At 42.2% G+C, this 23,339-nt stretch overlaps 1 protein-coding gene across 3 annotated transcripts; it reads left to right on the top strand.

Annotated features, from left to right (window-relative positions):
- Positions 1 to 255: 255 nt before the first annotated feature.
- Positions 256 to 21,391, top strand: LOC122209169 (ATP-dependent RNA helicase DDX19B). Of its 3 annotated transcripts, none has more exons than XM_042920896.1 (12): positions 256 to 289; positions 9,790 to 9,838; positions 10,738 to 10,791; positions 11,511 to 11,646; positions 11,963 to 12,055; positions 15,515 to 15,617; positions 16,155 to 16,269; positions 18,534 to 18,711; positions 19,067 to 19,304; positions 19,856 to 20,018; positions 20,504 to 20,695; positions 21,082 to 21,391. In XM_042920896.1, the coding sequence occupies exons 5-12, from the start codon at positions 11,994 to 11,996 to the stop codon at positions 21,141 to 21,143; spliced, it is 1,113 nt and encodes a 370-aa protein (XP_042776830.1). In that variant the 5' UTR covers positions 256 to 289; positions 9,790 to 9,838; positions 10,738 to 10,791; positions 11,511 to 11,646; positions 11,963 to 11,993; the 3' UTR covers positions 21,144 to 21,391. The 3 variants fall into 3 exon arrangements, with proteins under 3 accessions (XP_042776830.1, XP_042776831.1, XP_042776829.1); XM_042920897.1 differs by lacking the exon at positions 256 to 289 and adding an exon at positions 815 to 938; XM_042920895.1 differs by lacking the exon at positions 256 to 289 and adding an exon at positions 2,213 to 2,510.
- Positions 21,392 to 23,339: the final 1,948 nt, after the last annotated feature.

Here is a 23,339-nt window from a genome sequence, read left to right as displayed (position 1 = left end):
ATTCAGCAAAAAAAAAAAAATGACAAAGTTCAATACACAAAGGGCCCTTTGCTGGAGCCTAGACTGTCTTTCGCTCCTAGGGCCCCTAGGTACCTGGGCATGCTTGCCCGACGCTGGGCCGTCCCCTCCGCTGATTGGCTGGCTGAACCAGACGTCAGCCAATGAGGCTGGGGCAGTGAGTGGCCGTTGACCGAGGTAACCGCCCTGCTGAGCGGCGATGGCTGGGGCTGCTGGCCGCATCCGAGGCCGCGCCCTGGGGCGCTTTCAGCCAGCCCTACCCGTGGGCGATGTGAGTATCTTTGAGGTTAGAAATGAGACCCTTTTTAACACATTTAGGCTTGTTCCTCACTCTCACCCCTGGAGGGGCAGGAATAGTAATTATAGCTAATATGTGTCAAGCTTTCGCCATAAGCCAGCCACTGGACCAAAAGCCTTAGTTGAATAATTGAACCGTGCAGTGGGTACTTACCATAATTTCGGAGGAGTTGGAGGCTGCCTAAGGTCACATGGGAGCAAATGCAGGAGGCTGAATTCAAATCCAGCTGCTCTTATGACCCTGGGTCCTCTCTCTATGCGCCACTTTGGAAACCAGTTTGCTTCTTAGCAGTTGTCTCCCATTGTGCTGGTGTGTGGGATGGTGACAGTCTAGAATCCTGACGCTAATTAAGTTTGGGGGTTGTTTCTTAATAGAGAAAAGCAACCCATGCTAAAAGCATTTATGGGAAAGATAAGCACCAAATTTAGGAGAGCTGCTGTCTCTTGGGATGGCTATACAGGGGGCTTCAATCGAATGTTAACTGTTTTACTTATTAAGCCCTAGGTGGGAATCTAGATGTTTATTGTATTATTCCCCTTCTTGCCTGAAGTACTCACAACTTTAAAAAGAAAATATGCACATGGAAAATGAATTTCAGAGGATAAAGTGTACACAAAGAAAAGTAAGTCTTCTCCCACCCCAGATTTCTAGAGCTCCTCACTAGAAGCAGGCACTGTTAGCAGTTTTGTATCTCATTCTCTATAGTATGTACAAGCATATATGAGGTATTTTTTTGCACAAGTGTATCCTATTATATACAGTCCTACACTTTGGATTTGTTTTTAATCTCATTATACTTTAAAACAATTTGTTAACCTCCTTTAGCCCTGTGATCAATTTAATTCTGCTGGCAAAATTTTCTCAAGTTTGCTTCTGACATGATGAGATGTAGGTCATGTCTTCCCTGGATGTGTTTGCCTTTTCCTTTTTGCACATCCTCACCTATAGATTTCCAAAAAAACTTCACCAAATTAACCCTAAAGGTTGCAGAAGAAAAAGAATCATGGCAAATAGGGTATTGCCTAGAAATACTTTACCATGTCCTGAACATTCTTACTCATACTCTACAGGTAAAATTCTACAGCCTGCTACTGCTTGAAATTAATTTACTTAAGTGGAATATTGGCAAAGAGAGAGAAATGGGGATTCGTTTTCTCAGGTTGCAGGAAAATGCCAGCTTCTTTCTAGTGAAGTAATAAGGGAAGAGGACCTTGTTTGTTTCCAGTTAGGGGAAAAAGCGTGTGTCACACTTAATCCTTATTTTACCTCTTCTAAAAGCCCAAGATATTTTTTTCTTTAAAAAATTCTCCGAATCATTCAACTCTTAAACGGGAGAGCTGGGATTCCAACCAGGCACAGCTAACTCCAAAAGTCATGCCAGATAGGGAAGAGTTTCCTGGAATGAACTCATTTGCTCCTCAAGCTGCTTTGCATGGCCCTTTGCATCTACCTCCTACCAATTTCATCCCTGGCTCTTGTCAATACTCACAGAAAAGAAATTGTGTCCTTCAGACACAAACCTCCTTGCTCTTTCTTGTTTCGATTCTCTACCTGGAACACATTTCCCTAGCACCTTCCTTGAGTCTTTTTGAAGGTGTAATTCTTTTAGTCTGCCAAATTTTTAACCAAATGGCGTTTGACATGGCTGATTCCTAACACCTGGGCACTGAAATGACAACCTGAAGATCTCCTTGTTTCAATATGCATTTTGGTGACTACTGTATCTGTAATGGCTCTGTTTTGATACAATCTATGTGAGCTGCTGTGGAAGCGTGCTGGGCGGGAATGTGGTTTTGCTCGTGAGTTGGAGAGCCAGTTGGCAGAAGTTTAGGTGTTTTCAGACAACTACCTACCTCAGTCTGTGTTTCTGGACATTAGATAAGAAAACGTGAGCTAAGCAGAGGTAAGGGTGGGGGTCCGAAAGCGACGGAAGCTGCAGCTAGAAGTGGGCGAGGGGAGAGCCGGCGCGGACTCCGACGTCACTGTGGCGCGCCGCTTCCGGTCTCCAGCGCCAAAGCGAATGACTTCCCCCTCTGTGGGGCCGGAGCGGGGCTTGCTGCGACCCCACGGAGCCCACGATCGCGCTTCCCCAGCCAGCGAATCCGCCAGCACCAGCGTCCCACCGGCGCCTGGGACCATGGCCACCGACTCATGGGCCCTGGCGGTGGATGAACAGGAGGCAGCGGCCGAGTCGGTGAGTTGGATTCAGCCATAAAAGGGTTAGGGGTCAGTTTTGACCGACGATCAGTTCCCTTGGAAAGACAGTTGCTACTTTGGTCAGGATGGATATAGAGTGCGTGTGGGGATGAAGCCTGGACTTTGAGCGGCTTTGTTTATCCATCCGCCTCCTGGGTTACATAAGAGCAGGTGAGTGCTCCCAGGCATGAAGAGCTCAGCCGCCTGCCCGTCTTCCCTGAATCAAGACTGATTGTAGACTGCATTCCCCACCCCCCCCCCCCACTCCCAACCTTGGATTATAATCACCTTTGTGTCATTCTCCATCTCTGGATTCTGAACTTCCTGGACTCTGGGACCGTGGCTTACTCATCTTTGTGTGCTTCCTCAGTATGCTTAGTGATAATGAATGATCCACTTACTAGGCCCAGCAGTCAGTAAATCCTCTTCTGATCACCTTAACTTTTGTTCTGGGCCTCATGCACAGTAAACAAGATAGGAGTTAAACGTGACTATGTAGAATTCATTCTTCCCACCTAAACACTCTAAGTTCTGATAGTGCTTTGAACCTACTTGTTAGTACTTATTTCTGTGAATCTCTTGAGAAAAAGGACTTTGTCTTACTTTTTATAACTGATAATAATTTATAAGCACATAATTCAGAGTCAAATAGTTTTAAAAACTGGTTCCACCACCACCAATTTTTTCCTCCCCAGAGACAACTAATAGTTCTCTTGAAACTGATTTACATCATTGACCTCCTTGTTCCCTAAATAGCACATTTGTTTTGCTAGTTCTTGAGTTTTCAGTTTTAGGTATTTACTGATTTTGATTCTTTCCTCCATCCTCCTTTCTCCACCACACATGCACACTTTCCCATTCCCTACCTTTTCATTATATTGTAATTTTAGTTAGATCAGTATTTCATGTTTCTATAATTAGTAACTTATGAATACTTTTACTTTCCTCTAAAACTTTGTTTTTCCTTGGAATTTATAATTGCCTTGCAGTTTTTCTTCATGTTCTTTGTATTTATCACCAACTCAACCCCAAGCTATTTGCTAATTGTCTAAGATTATCTCAGGATGTTCAGACACATTATTCTATTAATTTAATTTCCCCCACGTCTTTTAGCCTCCTTCATTTTGGACTAGTTCTCCCTATGTTCAGAACAGAACTCATTTTGGGGTCTGGAGGAAAACAGGGCAGATTTCCCTTCAGTTTCATTCTGGGGATTCACTCCTCTTGTATCCCCTCTCTTCATCTTTCTTTCTTTCTTTCTTTCTTTCTTTCTTTTCTTTCTTTCTTTCTTTTTTAATGTTTATTTTATTATTTTTGAGAGAGAGAGAGAGAGAGACAAAGAGTGAGCGGGGGGAGAGGTAGAGAGTGAGAGGAAGACACAGAATCTCAAGCAGGCTCTAGGCTCTGAGCGGTCAGCACAGAGCCCGACGAGGGGCTTGAACTCGGTAATAGCCAGATCGTGACTGAGACACTCAGGTGCCTCTCATCTTTCTTGATTTGGTGGAGCCATCCATCAGCTTTCTGGAGGTGTATGGGAAGTAAGTATTTTTAAGATACTACTGAATTTCTGGAAATATCTTATTTTGCCCTATCATTTGGATAATATGCCTGGATGTAGAACTGTAGGTTGGAAATTAATTTCCTACCAAATTTTAAAGGCATTGTGTCATTGCCTTTTAGATTTCTTTATTGGTTATAGAGATGTCTGAGACCATTCTGACTCCTGATGTGACCTGTTTTTCCCTTTGTAAGCTTGAAGAATCTTCTGTTTGTCTCCATTATTCAGCAAATTCATGATAATAAGTCTTGGTATGGATCTGTTTGCATCCATTTTGCTGGGCACTGGGTGGGTCCTTTCAATCTGGAAAATCTTGTCCTTAAGTTATGAGAAATTTTCTCGAAAATTTTCATTGTTGATTTCTCTCCCTTATTTTTCTTCATTTCCTTTTTCACGAATTCTTACTAGTTGAATGTTGGATCTCTTGGACTGGCCTTCTATAAAGTTTTTGCTTGTTTAAAAAAATTTTTTTATGTTTATTTTTGAGAGAAAGAGAGAGACAGAGCGTGAATAGGGGAGGGAGGGGCAGAGAGAGAGGGAGACACAGAATTTGAATCAGGCTCCGGGCTCAAGCTGTCAGCACAGAGCCCGATGCGGGGCTCTAATTCACAACTGTGAGATCATGACCTCATCTGAAGTCGGACGCTTAACTGACTAAGCCACCCAGACGCCCTGGCCCTCTAAAGTTTTTAAGTCAAGTTTACTGAGATATAATTTACGTATAGTAAAACTCACCCATATTCTGTGAATTTTGACAAAGGCATCCAGTTGTGTAACCATCACCACAATCAGCATGTGGAACATTTCCATCACCTCCAAAAAGTTCCCTCAAACTTTAGTCACTCCGTTCTCCCCACCCTTCTCTGGCAACTGCTGACTTGTTTTCTGTCTCTTTAGATTTGTCTATTCTGGACATTTTATATAAGTGGTATCATACAATAGATGGTCTGTTGTGTCTGGCTGTTTTCACTTAGCATAATGTTTTCAAGGTCCATTCATATTGCAGCAGGTGTCAGTACTTCATTCCTTTTTATTGCCAAAAAATATTACGTTGTCTAGATGTATCCCATTCTGTTTATCCCTTCATCAATGTCCAGTGATGAGCATTTGGATTGTTTCTACTTTTTGGTTATTTTGAATAATGCTGGCTATGATCATTCATGTACAAGTTTTTCTGTGAACATGTATTTTCATTTCTCTTGGGTGTACACCTAGAAGTGGCATTGTTGGATTATATAATAACTCTATGTTTAACTTTTGAGGAACTGTCAGCATTTTTTCCAAAGTGGCTGCACCATTGTATCATCCTTAAAATGATTCTTTTCTTTTTTTCTTTAGTTGATGTATTTATTTTGAGAGAGTGAGCAAGTGCATACAGGAGAGGGGCAGAGAGAGAGGAAGAGAATCCCAGGCAGGCTCTGTGCTGTCAGTGCAGAGTGCGACGCAGAGCTCTATCTCACAAACTGTGAGATCATGACTTGAGCTGGAAGAGTCAGATGCATAACTGACTGAGCCACCCAGCTGCCCCTAAAATGATTATTTCCTATGAGAATAGTATTATCTATGAGAGGCACCATTGTGTAGAGGTTAAAACCTTAGCTTTTGGGGTGCCTGGGTGGCTTAGTCAGTTAACCATCCAACTCTTGATTTCAGCTCAGGTCATGATCTCCCAGTTTGTGGGTTTGAGCCCTAAATGGGCTCTGTGCTGACATCGCAGAGCCTGATTAGGATTCTGTCCGTGTCTCTCTACCTCTCTCTCTCTCTCTCTGCCCCTACCCCACTCACTATCTGTCACTCTCTAAATAAAATAAACTTAAAAAAACAAACCAAACCCTTAGCCTTTTTTGTATTCTGGGTCCATCATTTACTAGTTATGTGACCTTGGGCAAATGGCTTAACCTTTCTGTGCCTCAGTTTCCACATCTGTAAAATGAAGATAATCAGGTTACCTCATTGGGTTATGGACATGCCTATTACAAGTCCTACATGTGTAATAGCCATTATTATCATTATCTATAATGCACAGTTTCTTTGCAGGAATCTTTTAAATTACTTGCCCATATTGTATGGATTAGTTAGTTGAGCCTGGATAAGGTTTGTGAATCTACTTAACCGTGCACAGGTAAATTAGATCACAATATTCTAACACTGAGCAAACGAGTAAAGACACCTCTGTTACCCTCTGCCTTATGGAACTGCTACTGAGGATCACCACAGGTACTGTGTGACATAGGTGACAGTGATGTGTATATTACAGGGTTACTGTATTTTAAATATTCATTAAGCTTCATTCCTTATTTATCTTAGATAAGAAAAATTAGATTCTATTTATATTTATTTCCTTGCTCTTCAGTGGCTCCACTCTGTGCCCTTCTGTTCCGTTGGAGACTTCTTTTCAATTTACAGGAGGGCAAACAGATTAGAAAACTGATGAGTATGACTCAAGTCCTCGACTTCACCATTTTGCCGAAGACAATCTCTATTCAGTATAGTTCATTTGACATTAAATCTTCCTTCTTCTGTTTCAAGAATCCTTTCTCAAGTGCTTTTGAATAAAATGCAATGTGTAACTGTACAATTTTCAATTATTTTAACACATCTTAAAAACAAATAATAAAGGCATTGAAAGAATGTGGATCTTACAAAGTGGATGTTTTTGTTCTTTTGCTTTTTGGTTAATTTCAAAATGGTTTGCGATGAAGTTGCATCAGAAAATCGTTTCTCCTTTTTGGTCCAAGTAAATAGAGCAAAGGAAGGTATCTAAACTAACTGTATTTTTTTATTTTATTAAAAAAAATCGTTTTTAATGTTGATTTATTAAATCAGTCAGAGAGAGACAGAATGCGAGCAGGGGAGGACTAGAGAGAGAGGGAGACATAGAATCTGAAGCAGGCTCCAGGTTCTGAGCTGTCAGCACAGAGCCTGATGCAGGGCTCGAACTCATGAACTGCGAGATCATGACCTGAGCTGAAGTCGGCCGCTTAATCAACTGAGCCATCCAGATGCCCCTAAACTAACTGTATTTTTAATATAAATTTCACTGTTCAGTTCACTGACACTGTACTGGGTAATCCATCCTTCACGGTCTTGCTTTATAGGCTTTGAGGTCCTTAGAGCCAAGTGAGGGCTGAGGGGTTTTTTTTGTTTGTTTATTTATTTACTTTTTTTAAAAATTTTTTTGAATGTTTATTTATTTTGGAGAGAGAGAGAGACAGAACATGAAGGGGGAAGGGGCAGAGAGAGGGAAACACAGAATCTGAAGCAGGCTCCAGGCTCCGAGCTGTCAGCACAGAGCCCTACGGGGCTCGAACTCACAAACCGTGAGATCATGACCTGAGGCAAAGTTGGACGCTCAACCGACTGAGCCACCCAGGCGACCCTGTTTGTTTACTTTTTGAGAGAGCATACAAGCAGGAGAGGGGCAGAGAGAGAGGGTGAGTAAAAATCCTGATGTGGGGCTCAGTCTCACGAAATGTGAGATAATGACTTGAGCGAAATCAAGAGTGGGATGCTTAACCAACTGAGCCACCCAGGCCCCCCCCCCCCCGCCCCCCCCCCCCCCCCGTATGTTTTTAGATTCTGCTGGAACCTCTCCAGAATCCTGATACATCTGTTAATTTCACTTACATTGTTGCTACCAACTTTTCCTGCATTTCCATTATTTTAACTATTTACTCTGTTAACTTCCATTTGAACAATATATTAGCAAGAGAATGGTTTGTTCTTTTTATCATTGATAATTAAAATGCTTTAGGGTAATAGATGTTTCTAATACTTAAATCATTTGTACCTCAGCCCTATCATTTGTTGTAGCTAGCAGTTATCACCCTAGGAGTGAGTGCTATTAACTGTTTAAATATTGCCAGTAAGTCAGGCAGTCTGTCTCTGTGCCCCTGCCCCCCAATCTCTATCCCTCTCCCTCTCCACAGCCCTGAATACTACACTTGAACTAGATTTGTTGGCAGGGTATGGAGGAGTGCTTTAGAGAAGACTCAAATACATTGAACGGTGCCATACATCATATGCTGCACTGGTTGCTTCATATTGACTGTTGGTGTGTTTGCTGTCATGTGGAATTAATGAAGGATTTTTACTGCTTTATGACAATTTCCTTTCTTGCCAGTCTCTCCAGTGTGTCCCTCCCCCCCCCCCCCCCCCACTTCTCCATCCCCTAACAGTAAAGCATACAGAGACACCAGAAACTCCCTTTTCAGTTAGCAACAATAGAGAAGTGAGGTTCCTCCATCCCAACTAACCACCCATCAAAATAAACAACTGTTTCATTCCTCTCTTGCCTTTCCCCTTTCTTGGAGTTAGAGGAAAGACAGAATGAACCTCAAAACATAAAGAATTGCTGGTATAGGTGGCACTTTAAGAAATAGCCATTTTTGGGGCACCTGGGTGGCTCAGTCAGTTGAGCGTCTGAATTCAGCTCAAGTCATGATCTCACGGTTTGTGAGTTGGAGCCCTGCGTTGAGCTCTGTGCTGACAGCTTGGAGCCTGGAGCCTGATTCGGATTCTGTGTCTGTCTGTCCCTCTCTCTGCCCGTTCCCCATCACACTTTGTTTCTCTCTGTCTTTCAAATAAAAATAAACATTAAACAAATTCTTAAAAAGTAGCCATTTTCATTCTTTCACCCTTCACTAGATGATGTCCTAAGCCCCCTTAATATTTTGTGGTTAGAGCACCTGCTTTCTGCTAGATCCAAAGATCAAGTAAAAATAAAAAACATTCCTGTCTTTAAGGTATTTTCTTTTCCACCCAGCTTTTACTGAGGTTTGGTTGACAAATAAAAGTGTATTTTCATTCTAATAGAGGAGATAAGTCCTGCCAAATTTATAGTGTTTGATCAAAGTCCTAATAATTCTTTTTTTGAATTCTTTGCTTTCCCACTTCAGATTGCTAGGTATTTTGATTATACAGTGTGCTATGACGCCCCAGATTGTTTTCAGTTTAAAATATCAGACTTCCAGGGGCACCTGGGTGGCTCAGTTAAGCGTCCAACTTTGGCTCAGGTCACAATCTCGTGGTTCGTGAGTTCAAGCCCCTTGTTGGGCTCTGTACTGACAGCTCAGAGTCTGGAGCCTGCTTTGGATTTTGTCTCCCTCTCTCTGCCCCTCCCCCGCTCACACTCTGCTCTCTTTCTCTCTCTCAAAAATAAACAAACACTAAAAAATAGACATATATCAGACTTCCATCACAAGGAAATCTTGAATGTGAGGATGCATATCGGCATGTTGTGGTCCCGTGGCTCAAACATATCTTGCAACATAACTGATGCCTACCCACAGATGCTTTTCATTGCAGCCCTCCCACCTGATATTCTCTGTCTGAAGTGTGACTGTATCTCCCAGTATCTTTTAAAATTTCCTGTTTGTAATACAAGAGAATGACAACTCAAGTGGTATTCTACTGAGAGAGTCTTTGTAATAAGGGCCTTAAGCAAACTCACAAATTATAATTCTCTCTAGGGATTATAATTAGGAGGTGTGGATTTTGAGCTGTTGTGTAACCAGGTTTTTTCTCTTGCTGTATTTATGGGACATTTTGTTTATTCTCACTCATTTAGTCAACAAAAGGAGCCCAGCAGAACAACCTAATGAATAGGTCTTGAGTGTGGCTCATTTCTTCCTAGCTTCATTGGGGAGGCTCTGTTGATTCACAATCTTTTAAGTGATTTTCCTGACACTTTCCCCCCCTCTCCGTATTCTCCATTTAGTTGAGCAACTTGCATCTTAAGGAAGAGAAAATCAAACCAGAAGCCAATGGTGAGTAAAAGCTAGTTTGAAAGCACATGTGATTTCCTTTAGTATTTCTGCTGTGACATAACAACTGTCTGGAAAACAAATTATATATGTACCAGGAAGGGGGCTGACAGATACTGGCAGTTGTTTGATTTGGGAATTAAACTGGACTGTTTTGCTTTGTACTGTGCTTAATATAAGCATGAGGATGCCTAATTGACTTATAAGTGATCAAATTGATTGCTGTCCATGAGAATATACTGCCAAAGATTATTTGTTGTTTTTTCAAAATATTCCTCAATTTGAGATGAGAGAGGCAAAGTATGAACAACCTGAGAATTAAACTATTGTCATTATCTAAAATCATATCTACCAAAAATCCATTAAATTTTTGTTGATGTACTTAAAATTACTGGCGGGGTGGAGGGAATAGGAACATTAACCTCATTCCAAATTTACTTACAATCTTTTTCTGTATATTTTTTGATAACGACAACATTGTTTGAATATGCATTTCTATTAATCAATAGTTTATATACATAGAATCCTAATGGCATTATAGCGTGTATATATTGATGAAATATGATTTCCTCTGTTGAACATCAAGGTGGTTTGTGATCATTGCCTGCTGTGATCATCTTTCTATAACATTTCAGAAATATTGATGATATGAGGCAAAGTCACATTTGTTTGAGGTATAGTGAGAGGACTTGGAATAGGAAAGAATTGAAGTGTTAGAAACATTGTTTCATACCTTTATTTATTTAGGAACAATAAAATGTTTTTATCTGTGGCTTGGTTTCCTCATTTATTTTTCTGCTCCCCAGGCCTTTACATTTCTAGTGTCTCATAGAATTTGAATTGTCTCAGCTGTTGGGTATGGGATGTGATACTGAATGACGGCCACTTTGTGTCTGATAAAGGTGCTGTTGTCAAGACCAATGCTAATTCAGAGAAGGCAGATGAAGAAGAGAAAGGTAACACAGCCTAGAGCTATACCCACAAGGTTCTACAGTCTTAAGAGAATAGATTGTTAAATGGCTTTGTTTTTATGCCCAACTTGGTTTGACTTTAATGGGAGTCACAGTGCTAATAAAAGTTCAACATAGTTGTTGAAAGAATTTTCATTGTTTACATTTTAGGGAAATTTTATTTTGAACCACTGATGGACTCCAGCAGCAGGAAATATTCCCTGAATGATTATCTTGTACAGGGTATTATAAAAGAAATTTTAAGTTGCATCCCCATTGTCTAATAAAGTTAATGATATTTGGACATATTAAACATAGATAACAAGATAGAAATAGCTTATATGATATCAAAATATAAACTTTGTTAATTTCTGGGTTTTTTTTCCTATTGCTGTGATGTGTTTGTTAAGCTAATAATTTTTAATTTTCTATTGAGCATAGATTGGGGAGTAAATACTTAGGTACACATAGGAAGAATAGATAACCTCCAGAAAGGAGAGTTGTTTGGAATAGATCCTGGAGAGGGATATGAGGCCGAATTGCATGATAAAGTCCTAGCACAAATACATGTTACTGCTTAAAATGCCACTGGCAAGTAAATTCAGATGAATTCATGGTGGATTTCATGGCCTTTTAAAATTCTTTGCTCTCAAAAAAATGAAAATTAAAAATAAAATAAATAATAAAAAATAAAATAAAATTCTTTGCTCTTTTTTTCCTGACAGAAGACAGAGCTGCCCAGTCTTTACTCAACAAGCTGATCAGAAGCAACCTTGTCGATAACACGAACCAAGTGGAAGTCCTCCAGCGGGACCCAAATTCCCCGCTCTACTCTGTGAAGTCCTTTGAGGAGCTTCGGCTGTGAGTATTTGTTTACTTTCTGACTCTCCCCTTTGTGTTTAGATAGAGATCCTAGACCTATTTTATATGTATTTTTCATCACAGCAGAACATTTTTAGCTAATACAAGTTTAATAAAAGAATTTAGCTGCTTTGGGCTATTAAGTAAAATTGCCAGGTAATGTGAATTGTGCTCAGTTTCACATAATTCAAGTATTGTTAGTTGTAAATAAAATGTGTGTAACAACAGTAAGAAAGAGAAAAAGAAATCCCTCAGATATTTGGCTTCTTTCCTCAACCAAAGAGACAGTGACTTTCATCATTAACTGTTTTCCTAGGAAACCACAGCTTCTCCAGGGAGTCTATGCCATGGGCTTCAACCGTCCATCCAAGATACAAGAGAATGCATTGCCTTTGATGCTTGCTGAGCCGTATGTGTCCTGATACAACTCTGTCCCCTTTTTAATATTTCATTTTTTAAAAATCATATTACTTTTTAAAACTATACTAGTAATACATGCTTATTTTAGAAAAGCTAGAAAACAAGGAAAAATAAAAATCATTTGTAGTCTCCACCCCTCACTAACATTTAGAGACTTCTAGACTTTTTTATGTAAACTTACATATCTATAGCTATACCTTTTTTTTTAATAATGTTTATTTATTTGAGAGAGAGAGTGCATGAGCAGGGGAGGGGCAGAGGTGGTGGGGAGAGAGAATCCCTAGCAGGCTCCGCGCTGTCAGCGCAGAGCCTGATGTGGGACTTAATCTCATGAACGGTGAGATCGTGACCTGAGTTTAGATCAAGAGCTAGACGCTTAAGCGACTAAGCCACCAAGGCGTCCCATACCTTTTTTTTTTATAGCTAGTTTATTTTTTATTTTATCATGTGTGCAGTTGGGTAAGGGGTAAAGGGGGAGAAGAGAGAGAATCCCAAGTCCCAAGCAGGCTTCACACCTAGTGCAAAACCTGACAGGGGCTTGATCCTGTGACCATGAGATCGTGACATGAGCTGAAATCAACACTCAATTAACTGAGCCACCAGGTGCCCCTATACCTTTTTTAAAAAATGGAACCATATAAAATCTTCAAATGCTTTTTAAAAACTTAATTAGGGGCACCTGGGTGGCTCAGTTGGTTAAGCGTCTAACTCTTGATTTTGGCTCGGGTAATGATCTTAGGGTCATGAGATCAAGCTCCGCATCAGGCTCTGCACTGACAGCTCAGAGCCTGGAGCCTGCTTTGGACTCTCTGTCTCCCTGTCTCTCTTTGCCCCTCCCCCGCTTGTGCTCTGTCCCTCTCTCTCTCAAAAATAAATAAACATTAAAAAAATTTTTTTAGAAACACACAATAAAAAAAGAAAACTTAGATGATCATCTTTCTATGTTGATAAATAAACATTTATCATTCATATACACTATGATTTCATTAGATGGATGTATAAAATTTATTGTGTCAAATATAACAGGCAAAAACCAGTGTTCTGAAAGACCAGAATAGGGTAATTACCAGTTGTTTTCTGGTGCAGTGCTTTTCACTCTTGCATAGGCATATGAATCTCATAGGAATTTATTAAAATACAGATTCTCATTTCAGTCTCCATCTGAGGTGGGGACTAAAGTTCATCTTTTCTAATAAGCTTCTAAGTGATTATGATGATGCTAGTTTCAGACCACATTTTGAGAAACAAGGTTTGAGAGCATGAGGAACTCTTTATAAAAATAAATCCCTACATTATATATGATTATGTAAAATTATGGAGCATATAATTTAAATCCTGAAACTCCTTTTCCTATGGTCTAAAAGTACATATTTTGGGGGTGTGCCTGGGTGGCTCAGTTGGCTAAGCATCCGATTTTTTTTTTTTTTTAATTTTTTTCTAATGTTTATTTTTGAGAGAGAGACAGAGAGACAGAGTGTGAGCAGGGGAGGGGCAGAGAGAGAAGGAGACACAGAATCTGAAGCAGGCTCCAGGCTCCGAGCTGTCAGCACAGAGCCTGACGTGGGGCCCAGACCCACAAACTGCAAGATCATGACCTGAGCCAAGATCATGACCTGACTTTAACCAACTGAGCCACCCAGGCACCCCAGACATCCAACTCTTGATCTCAGCTCAGGTCACTAAGTCAGCGTTGTGAGTTCAGTCCTGCGTTGGGCTCTGCACTGGGCATGAAGCCTGCTTAAAAAATAATAAAATATAAGTAAATAAAAAAAAGATATTTTAGGTCTGTATTTTTCTTAACGTTTTCTTTGTTCCATGTCATAATAGTGACTTTTTTCATGATGAATAATGTTGCTTTTTAGCTTGACACTTTGAACATAGAGATGAATAAATGGAATATTTGTTTCACATTGGTCATTTGTGTTTAGAGATCTTTTTTTTTTTTTAAGTTTATTTATTTATTTAGAGATCAGGGGAGGGGCAGAGACAGGAGAGAATCCCCAGCAGGCTCTGCAATATCAGGTCAGAGCCCAATGTGGAGCTCAAACTCATGAACCGTAAAATCATGATCTGAGCCGAAGTCAGACACTTAACTGACTGAGCCACCCAGGTGCCCCTAGAGATCTTAATGCTTTCATAGATGCTCAATTTTTAAATCATCAATGTTAGAAGAGACCTAAGAGAACTATCTAGTACTATTCTTCATTAACAAATATGTATTGAGTACAGGTATATAACAGATACTATTGTAGATCCTTGGATACATTAGTAAACAAAGCAGACAAAAATTCCTGCCCTATATAAGGAGCTTACTCTGGAGTATAGATCATTTATTTTTATTAAAAATAAATAAAATATACAGTATATAGCATGTTAAAAGATATAAGTTTTAAATGTAATTAATGCCACTGAATTGTACATTTACAAGCTGTTTTTAAAAAAAGGTGATAGGGCGCCTGAGTGGCTCAGTTGGTTAAGTGTCTGACTTCGGCTCAGGTCATGATCTTATGGTTCATGAGTTTGAGCCCTGCATTGAGCTCTCTGCTGTCAGCATAGAGCCTGCTTAGGATCTTCTGTCCCCCCACTCGTTCGCTGGCTCTCTCTCTCTCTTGCTCTCTCTCAGTAAATAAATGTACTAAAATAAATAAAAGTTAAAACGGTGACAAATGCTAAAGAGAAAAACAGAGCATAGTAGGGGAGATGAGGAATACCAAGGAAACAAATTGCAGTTTTCCCCCAACTTTATATTATGAAAATTGTCGAACTTACAACAAAATTGAAAGGATTTTATAGTGAACACCCATATGCCCATCATCTAGAGTCTGTCACTAACATTTTATTATACTTCATCACATATCTACACACCAATACATCATTCTTTAAGGTATTTCAAAGTAGGTTACAATTCTAATCAAGTGTTAGGGTCAGATCTCATCAAGTAGATGATGTGCGAGCAAAGCCTTGAAGGAGAGGAGAGTTGACATGTTGTCACCTGGAACAGTTGCCCCAGGCAGAGTATAGCCAGTGCAGAAACCTTGAGATGGGGGCATGGCTGGCATGCTTTTGGGGCAGCACTGAGGCCTTTGTGGTGGAGTAGGTGATTAAGGGAGCAGGTAGCAGGAGCTGAGAACAGAGAACCACTAGGGAGCCAGATTGTAACGCAGAAGCATTTTCACTTTTATTCTGAATGAAATGAGGAGTGACATAAGCGGTCTCACGTTTTAAAAGAATCACTCACTGGCTGCTGTGTCAAGAATAAAAGATACAGAGTGTGCTTTGAATCCCACTGTAGTCTTCTCTCTGTGGTGCTTTGTTTGTGGAGCTAGGATGTGTAACTCCACTGCGGAAATCAAAGCCTCCTTCTGTAAACTAAGCCTTATTCTTCATTGTGCTTAACTAAGAGAATACTTGAGATTTACACTCCTAAACAGTTTGTTTTCTCGTGCAGCCCACAGAACTTAATTGCCCAGTCTCAGTCTGGCACTGGTAAAACAGCTGCCTTCGTGTTGGCCATGCTCAGCCAAGTAGAACCTGCAAATAGATACCCCCAGGTAAGGGCTTGGTAAATTTGGATTTTCTGCTAACATGTAGCTAGAAATTACATTTGATGGAATAAAAGCCAAGGTGCTTATTACTTTTTACATAAACCAGAGCCCCTTGTGGAGCACAAGCAATATGGCTGATTTTCTAGTAGCCACACACATCCTGTTCTTTCTCCGTGGTTTGCCAGTTCTGGGATACTGCTGACAGACTTGGCACCTCTGCTTGCAAGAAAGTATCATCCTTTGGAAAGTTCTGAGAACTTTCTGAGTAAGTGAAAAGGAAGCTAATCTCCAACTGGAATTTCAGATCCTTGCTCATATGGGGGTTTTTATATTCCTGTGGCCAATAGCTATTTTCAACGGTCTTTACCCAGCCAGAGTTCTGACCCTTCAGAATTCTAGCTTATGACTTTGCAGCTTAAAAAATCAAATGGTGTGCACTTTAATTTACATACCCTTCTTCAGCGTCAGCTGGAGGAATAACTAAGTCCTGACGGTAGTTCCCCACTGCCCTTGAGATCTCACTGTACACTCTTTCCCTGCCAGTGTCTGTGCCTCTCCCCAACTTATGAGCTCGCCCTGCAAACAGGAAAAGTGATTGAACAGATGGGCAAATTTTACCCTGAACTGAAGCTAGCTTATGCTGTCCGAGGCAATAAATGTGAGTATGAATATGTGATTCTAATTCATTAGGCTAACCACTTCTATTTTATTTAAAAGTTTATTTATTTTGAGAGAAAGAGCGTGCACAAAAGTGAGGGGGGTGGGCAGGGAGCGAGAAAGAGGGAGAGAATCCCAGGCAGGCTCTGAGCTGACACGGGGCTGAAACTCATGAACCGTGAGATCATGACCTGAGCTGAAGTCGGACACTTAACTGACTGAGCTACCTAGGCTCCCCTAACAACTTCCATTTTAAAAATTTCAAATCATACACAGTAGGTGAAATAATAAAGATAACACACGTGCCCTTTACGTACATTCAAAAACTCAGCACTTTGCCATATTTACTTTATCTGTATGTGTGTGTGTGTGTGTTGGGGGGGAACCATTTGAAAGTATATTGCAGATGCTGTGGATCTTTATTCCTAAATACTTGAGTGTGCATCTCATAATAAGGACATTCTTCAGCATACCCACAAAACCCTTATCACAAGAGAGTTAGCAGATTCTCTAAGAACTGGTATCTAGTCCATTTTATTTTTCCCCAAAAGTATTTCTTTGTGGCTGCTTTGTTTTTGAACCAGGATCAAATTAGTGGATATGCACTCCTTCAATCTAGAATAGTTCCTACATCTTCTCCTCCCCCAGTACATTTGACTTTTTGAACAGGCCAGACCAGTTGCTTATAAAATGTTGCACATTTTGGATTTAATTGCCTAGTTTCTTCTTAATGTCATTAGAAGAACAAAAAATGTTCTAGAATATGAACAATTAACTCTGGCATTTCATTTTTTTTTAATTGTAATTAACGTACAGTGCTGTTAGTTTCAGGTATACAATATAAGGATTCAACAATTCTTTTTTTTTTTTTTTTAAGTTTATTTATTTTTGAGAGAGAGCACACAAGTGAGGGAGAGGCAGAGAGAAAGAGAGAGAGAAAATCCCAAGCAGGCTCTGCATTGTCAGTGCAGAGCCCAATGTGGGGCTCGAACTCACAAACCCTGGGATCATGACCTGAGCCGAAGTCAGACGTTTAGCCAACCAAACCACCCAGGCACCCCTGTGATTCAACAATTCTCTATTTTTCTCAATGCTTATCAAGATAAGTGGATTAAATGTAAAAGATAACCCCTCTATCTATTTCACCTTCCCTCACTCACCACCTCCCCCCCACCAGCAAACACCAGTTTGTTCTCTGTATTTAAGAGTTTTTTTTTGGTTTGGAGCTTTTTTTCCCCCCCTTATTCAGGTTTCCTACTTTTGTTATACAACAAATTAACAATATTTAAGTAATTAAAAAAAGTCTTGTTGAAAGTTTGGCTAAGTCCTGTGAATCTTTACCACTAACCTGTAACTGTGACTACAGAAATCTACTCAGTGCACAATGTCCTAATACCAACTTAAAATTGTTTCTAAAAAGTAAATAAGATTATAAAATTTAGTGAAAGATGATAAGACATTTAAAATTTTTCAATTTGGGTTAGAATGGCAGAGGAGTCTGAATAACTTTTGTGGGGGGCTGTGATTGGTTTGTTTAACAGAAGTAAGAAGGGCATTTGTTGGCTTTGAATTGACTCAACATTCACATTAGGGCAAAATTTTGGCTGTTTAGAGGAAGCTTGCATGTGTCTGGTCAAGACTGTAATCAAAGGGCTAAAAATTATAAGTGTCATCTAATTCAAAATGAAGAGCCAAATCTTCTAAGTTCCAGACTGCACACACAGTCAAGAACACGCCATGGTCCAGCAGGCCTTGTCTGGGGAAGCACTTTATCTAATAGAGGCATTTTGTGTTTCTTTGGGAAAGCAAAGCCTTTCATGATGAATCCTGTTTACTGACCCGGACAGACAGTGCGTAGAGGCAACCGGCTTGTTTGACGTAGATGCTAAGGTAGCTGAGGGACAGAGTGCACTGGAGAGAGTGCTGTGAAAGTCTGCTTGGGAGAAGTGCCATCCTGGGCTGGGGGAATGATGTTGACAGAGAAGAAATAAAGATAACGACAGAGCCTCCTTGAAAGAGAACTGGATGACTACAGAGAATGGAAAAGAACACTACTGAAGAGGCTTTCATCTTCTCACTGTGTATATCCTTACCTTATCTGTTCAACATTATGAAATACTGTAGTGATATCATAACCTTTCCTTAAAACAGTAAGGCAAACATAAAAACAGTTGCATTAAAATACATCATAGCTTTAGATTTTTCTCAGAGAGGAAAGCAGGCTTTTCCATGGAAATACCCACGGAAAACATCTTGTCTCCACAGTGGAAAGAGGTCAGAAGATCAGTGAACACATTGTCATTGGCACCCCTGGGACTGTTCTGGACTGGTGCTCCAAGCTCAAGTTCATTGACCCTAAGAAGATCAAGGTGTTTGTTCTGGATGAGGCTGACGTGATGATAGCTACTCAGGGCCACCAAGACCAGAGCATCCGCATCCAGAGGTAGGAACTCTTGAGCCAAGAGGAACGTCTCAGCCTCCTGATCTACAGCATCTTCTCCTTTTACTTCAAACACTTCTTCTTGCTCCTATCAGGTTCTTTACTGTAGTGCTTCCAGAAGCATTTGTTTGATAGGCCATTTGCTCCTCAGCGCTGACCATGGGTTGAGGAAGGAGACTTAGGGAATCTAACACCAGCCCCCTGCCTGTCCCATGGCTGCTCTTGCCTCCTCCCTGCTGTTCTCCTCCCTTTTGCCTCTTTCCCCGGCGTGTAGAGCATCCAACCCTGGGTGGCTGTCTTCTGTTCCTCCCAGGGAAAGACTCGGGGTCATGCCACATACCTGGGTCTTCCCTTGCAGGATGCTGCCCAGGAACTGCCAGATGCTGCTTTTCTCTGCCACCTTTGAAGACTCTGTGTGGAAATTTGCCCAGAAAGTGGTCCCAGACCCAAACATTATCAAACTGAAGCGTGAGGAGGAGACGTTGGACACCATCAAGCAGTATTACGTCCTGTGCAATAACCGAGATGAGAAGTTCCAGGCCTTGTGTAACCTCTACGGGGCCATCACCATTGCTCAGGCCATGATCTTCTGCCACGTGAGTAGCAGTGGCAGCAGCAGGCCTGCCGGGGGAGGAGCTCCACTGGAGGGTGTGCCTGGCCCTCCCTTCAGCCAGCTCCACCTCAGTGCTGAGGAGGACTGGGTGTCCTCTGTGTGGCCAGAAAGGAAATGATGAAGCACCTCCACCTGCCCCAGGGCATATTGTCCTCAGACTGTAATGAGTTATGAGGGAAAGACTGTGAAGCATTGAACTTTTCTTTGGTCCCACCTCTTAGACACACCTTGGGAAAAACTCCAGATAACATCCAATGAAATGATTATATAACATTAAGAATATAGACTATTTGAGAATGAAGATATTTGGCTCCTACCACACTCTTCCCAGCTGAACACTAAGATGATTTAAGTAATTCATCCAAAAAAATTCACATGGCTAAAATTGTCTTTGTAAAATCGGTAAGCCTACCCTGGTGGCTGAACTCAGCGGGCTTTCACGTATTTTAATGGAAACAAGCCACTTTTTTGCAGGTTTGTTTTTGTTTTTATTTTTACAGGTATCTCCATTTAAAACCATTCTTTTCACTCCAGACCCGCAAAACGGCTAGTTGGCTGGCAGCAGAGCTCTCCAAAGAAGGCCACCAGGTGGCTCTGCTGAGCGGCGAAATGATGGTGGAGCAGAGGGCTGCGGTGATCGAGCGCTTCCGAGAGGGCAAAGAGAAGGTGCTGGTGACCACCAACGTGTGTGCCCGCGGTGAGCAGAGAATGTGCCTGTTGGCCAGGCTCCGGATGGCGAGAGCAGTGCTCCCGCATGGGACGCTCAGATGGTTCGGGGAGTCCAGCTGGGGTTGGCGCTGACTTTGTTTTCTGGGAGAGGCTGGATTCCCCCAGCAGATGAGAACGTTCACAGAAGCCAGGAGTCCTGATGTGGTGGAAGGAAACAGGCAGTGACCGGTTTAGAGTGAACGGTGCCTGCTCTCCTGGGGGCCCCTAGTGAAGTTTCGGCCGCATCTCCAGATTCTTGTATCTAGCAGAGGCTCTTCTGGCGATGTCATAATTTTGTTAGCACCTGCCAGAGTTCTGTTTTTCCCTCTGGATTCTGCTGCGTGCCCCCGGTCCCCGAATCCCAGAGCTGGCCTGCCCCAGACTCTTCCTCCACCTGATGCTGGCGTGTGGCAGCCTCGCCTGGCGGGTGGTGGTTTTTGTTTCCCGTCCTGACTCCACCCCTCTTTCGTGCAGGTATTGATGTTGAACAGGTATCTGTCGTCATCAACTTTGACCTTCCCGTGGACAAGGATGGGAACCCGGACAACGAGACCTACCTGCACCGGATCGGGCGCACGGGCCGCTTTGGCAAGAGGGGCCTGGCAGTGAACATGGTCGACAGCAAGCACAGCATGAACATCCTGAACAGAATCCAGGAGCATTTTAGTGAGTGCCTGGGAGTGTCCCCTGCCAGGGCCCTTTCCTTAGAGGGGCAGGTTCTCCTGGGGCCTCCTCGAGAGGCCTTTGTCCTTGTCGCATTCCCCTCCTTTCCTACAATATGGAAGTTCTCGAAGAGCACACCTGGTGAGTTCAGGTCAGGAACTCGAACAACAGCGCCCCCTTGGCCAGGCTTGAAGGGCCTAAGGCTCTGTCCCGTGCTCAGGCACCAGGAGCCCGTGGGGTTTCAGGAAAGTTTGCTGTGGCCAGAGGCTTGGCATGGGGGCAGAAACCTGTCTGCCTCCTCCCTCCCTGCTGTGCTGTCCCTTCCCTAGGTGTGTGTTTTCATGATAGCTCCGTGTTGACGTCTCTGTGAATTCTCTTTTTCTCCCCAGATAAGAAAATAGAAAGATTGGACACAGATGATTTGGATGAGATTGAGAAAATAGCCAACTGAGAAGCTCCGTCAGTCACCAGTGCCCACCCCTGGTGCTCCCCCCGCACGGGAGACTGGTGCTTTCATGGCATAGGCCTCGACAGTCACCACAAAGAAGAGAAGGCAGAGGAGAGAGAAACTACCTACCTCATTTTAAATTACGTTTGGACTAGACAAAAATTGTGCAAATGATGGGGGAAGGTAGAAAAAAATTGTTTACACAACTCTTGAAGATTAGGCGTGAATACACAGAAATTTACCTTTTGAAATTCTGTCTTTTTTTTTGGCCAGCATTTTCCCCATCTAGATGCTGTGGCTAATCACTTGTTCAAGATCTTTGCAGCAGCCCCTGCCTATTCTCTGGCCAGGAGCGTTAAGACCAGCGTCCAGACAGAATAGAGATGAAGAGGGACACGGATAGGGGCGCTTGGATGGCTTGGTCGGTTAAGTGTCCGACTTCAGTTCAGGTCATGATCTCAGTTTGTGGATTCGGGCCCCACATCAGGCTCTGTGCTGACAGCTCAGAGCCTGGAGCCTGCTTTGGATTCTGTCTCTCTTTGCCCCTCTCCTGCGTGCACTCTGCCTTTCTCTCAAAAATAAATAAATGTTAAAAAAAAAAAGAGAGAGAGGGACACAGAGACAGACAGAGAGAGATCCCAAGTAAGATAGGTGATAAGCCAGCCATCATGTTTGGAGTATGGCATGAGGCCTGTGAGCTGAGGGTGGGGCACCTTATCTGAGTGTTGTCAGTCCCGCCTGCCCTGTTGCCCACAGCATGGACCAACATGCCAACCTGGGGCTTTTGGTGTATGCAGGTTTGTGTTGCAGGACCACGACCTCGTGGTTTTCATCAGCAGGTGCAGTCTGTATATAGTGCACATCTGATTACCAGTGGGTCCATTGCCTGTGCTTAAGGCCTGTGGTAAAGTCATAGTGGAGAGGTGGTGGTGGCCCTAGCTTGCCACACAGCCTGGGCTTACAGGCACTTGCAGCATCTTTTTTACATCCCAGGTGTCACCTTGACCCCTTCATAGTCCCAGGCAAATAAAAGCGATTTAAGGTTTGGATCCTCAGTGAAAATTATGGCTTCAAATTGCTAATGACCAGCCTCAAGGCAGTTCTACAAGTGATCAGCAATAGTGTGACAAATACTGGCTTTGTCTCCAGATCCCAGAAGGCAAATTTCTCAGAGCTGGGAATGATTTCAGATATTTGGTGTCTTGATTGTAAAGGGATTCTGAAAGTCTGAGCTCACAGTTCTTGGAATACAAACAATGCAATAAGGGACTAGATGGACTAGCCATTTACCTGTGTAAGGCAGGAGTAACTGCCAAGGACTTGGCTTCCTTCTTACTGAGCATCTTTGTGTAGAACAGTTAGAGCAAATACTAGTAATCGACATTTCCTACCTGGCCAAGGCTGATGGTACCCACAGAGTCACAGAGCAAAGATGAGATGAAACTGAAACTCCAGCAAAAAGGACTTCTCTCCAGCTCTTTGACCTCGATACAGAACTAGGCCCAGGCTTGGAAGAAGGATTTTCTGTGATGAGAACTGTTCCAATCCCAGATTATCCTTTTAAGTGTTTCTGTGTTTTAGGACCAGATTGGTTACCTGGGAAGGGAAGGGGCCAATGCCAGCCTCCAGATGGTTCCTTTAATCTGACATTACAGATACTGCAGAGACCAACAGACTGCTAATTCTACTACATTTCCCCAGTTGGCATTTGACTATAGAGTCTTCTCTGGGCTTCTGGCCAACTCTGACCCACCTTGGGAGTCTTCTTGTAAGAAGAAATTTTATGTCTCCCACCTCCTGCAGTGCTGTGGACCAACCCTGAAACAAAAACAAAGGCAATAATTAAAGGAGTATAGACTCCTCACAAGGCTGCAGGCTGATTTCCTTCCCACCTTCTCACAACATGTATAACCAGTCTACTGTGTAGCCCTAAATCTAAACAAAATGGGAAGGGATATGGTTCAGATTCAAGAGTAGGAGTAACTAGTTATCTGGTAGAAATCTAGGTCAACAGTTCTTAATTGGTCCAAACCCCTAAGAATTCACTGGATGGGTTTCATGGAATCTATGAAGCATTTAAATGCATTTTCCTGCAGAGAGGTCTCCCAAAGAAGTGTCTTTTAAAAAGGTAAGACGCACTGTTATGGATTCCTTCACAATCCATATTCATCCCTGCCAGAGCTTGGCTTCCAGGGCTCA

Source organism: Panthera leo, chromosome E2 (genome assembly GCF_018350215.1).
Source record: "Panthera leo isolate Ple1 chromosome E2, P.leo_Ple1_pat1.1, whole genome shotgun sequence".
NCBI classification, from domain to species: Eukaryota; Metazoa; Chordata; class Mammalia; order Carnivora; family Felidae; genus Panthera; species Panthera leo.
The sequence above is the reverse complement of the archived record's forward strand: the minus strand, read 5'-3'. Positions and strand labels throughout refer to the sequence as shown.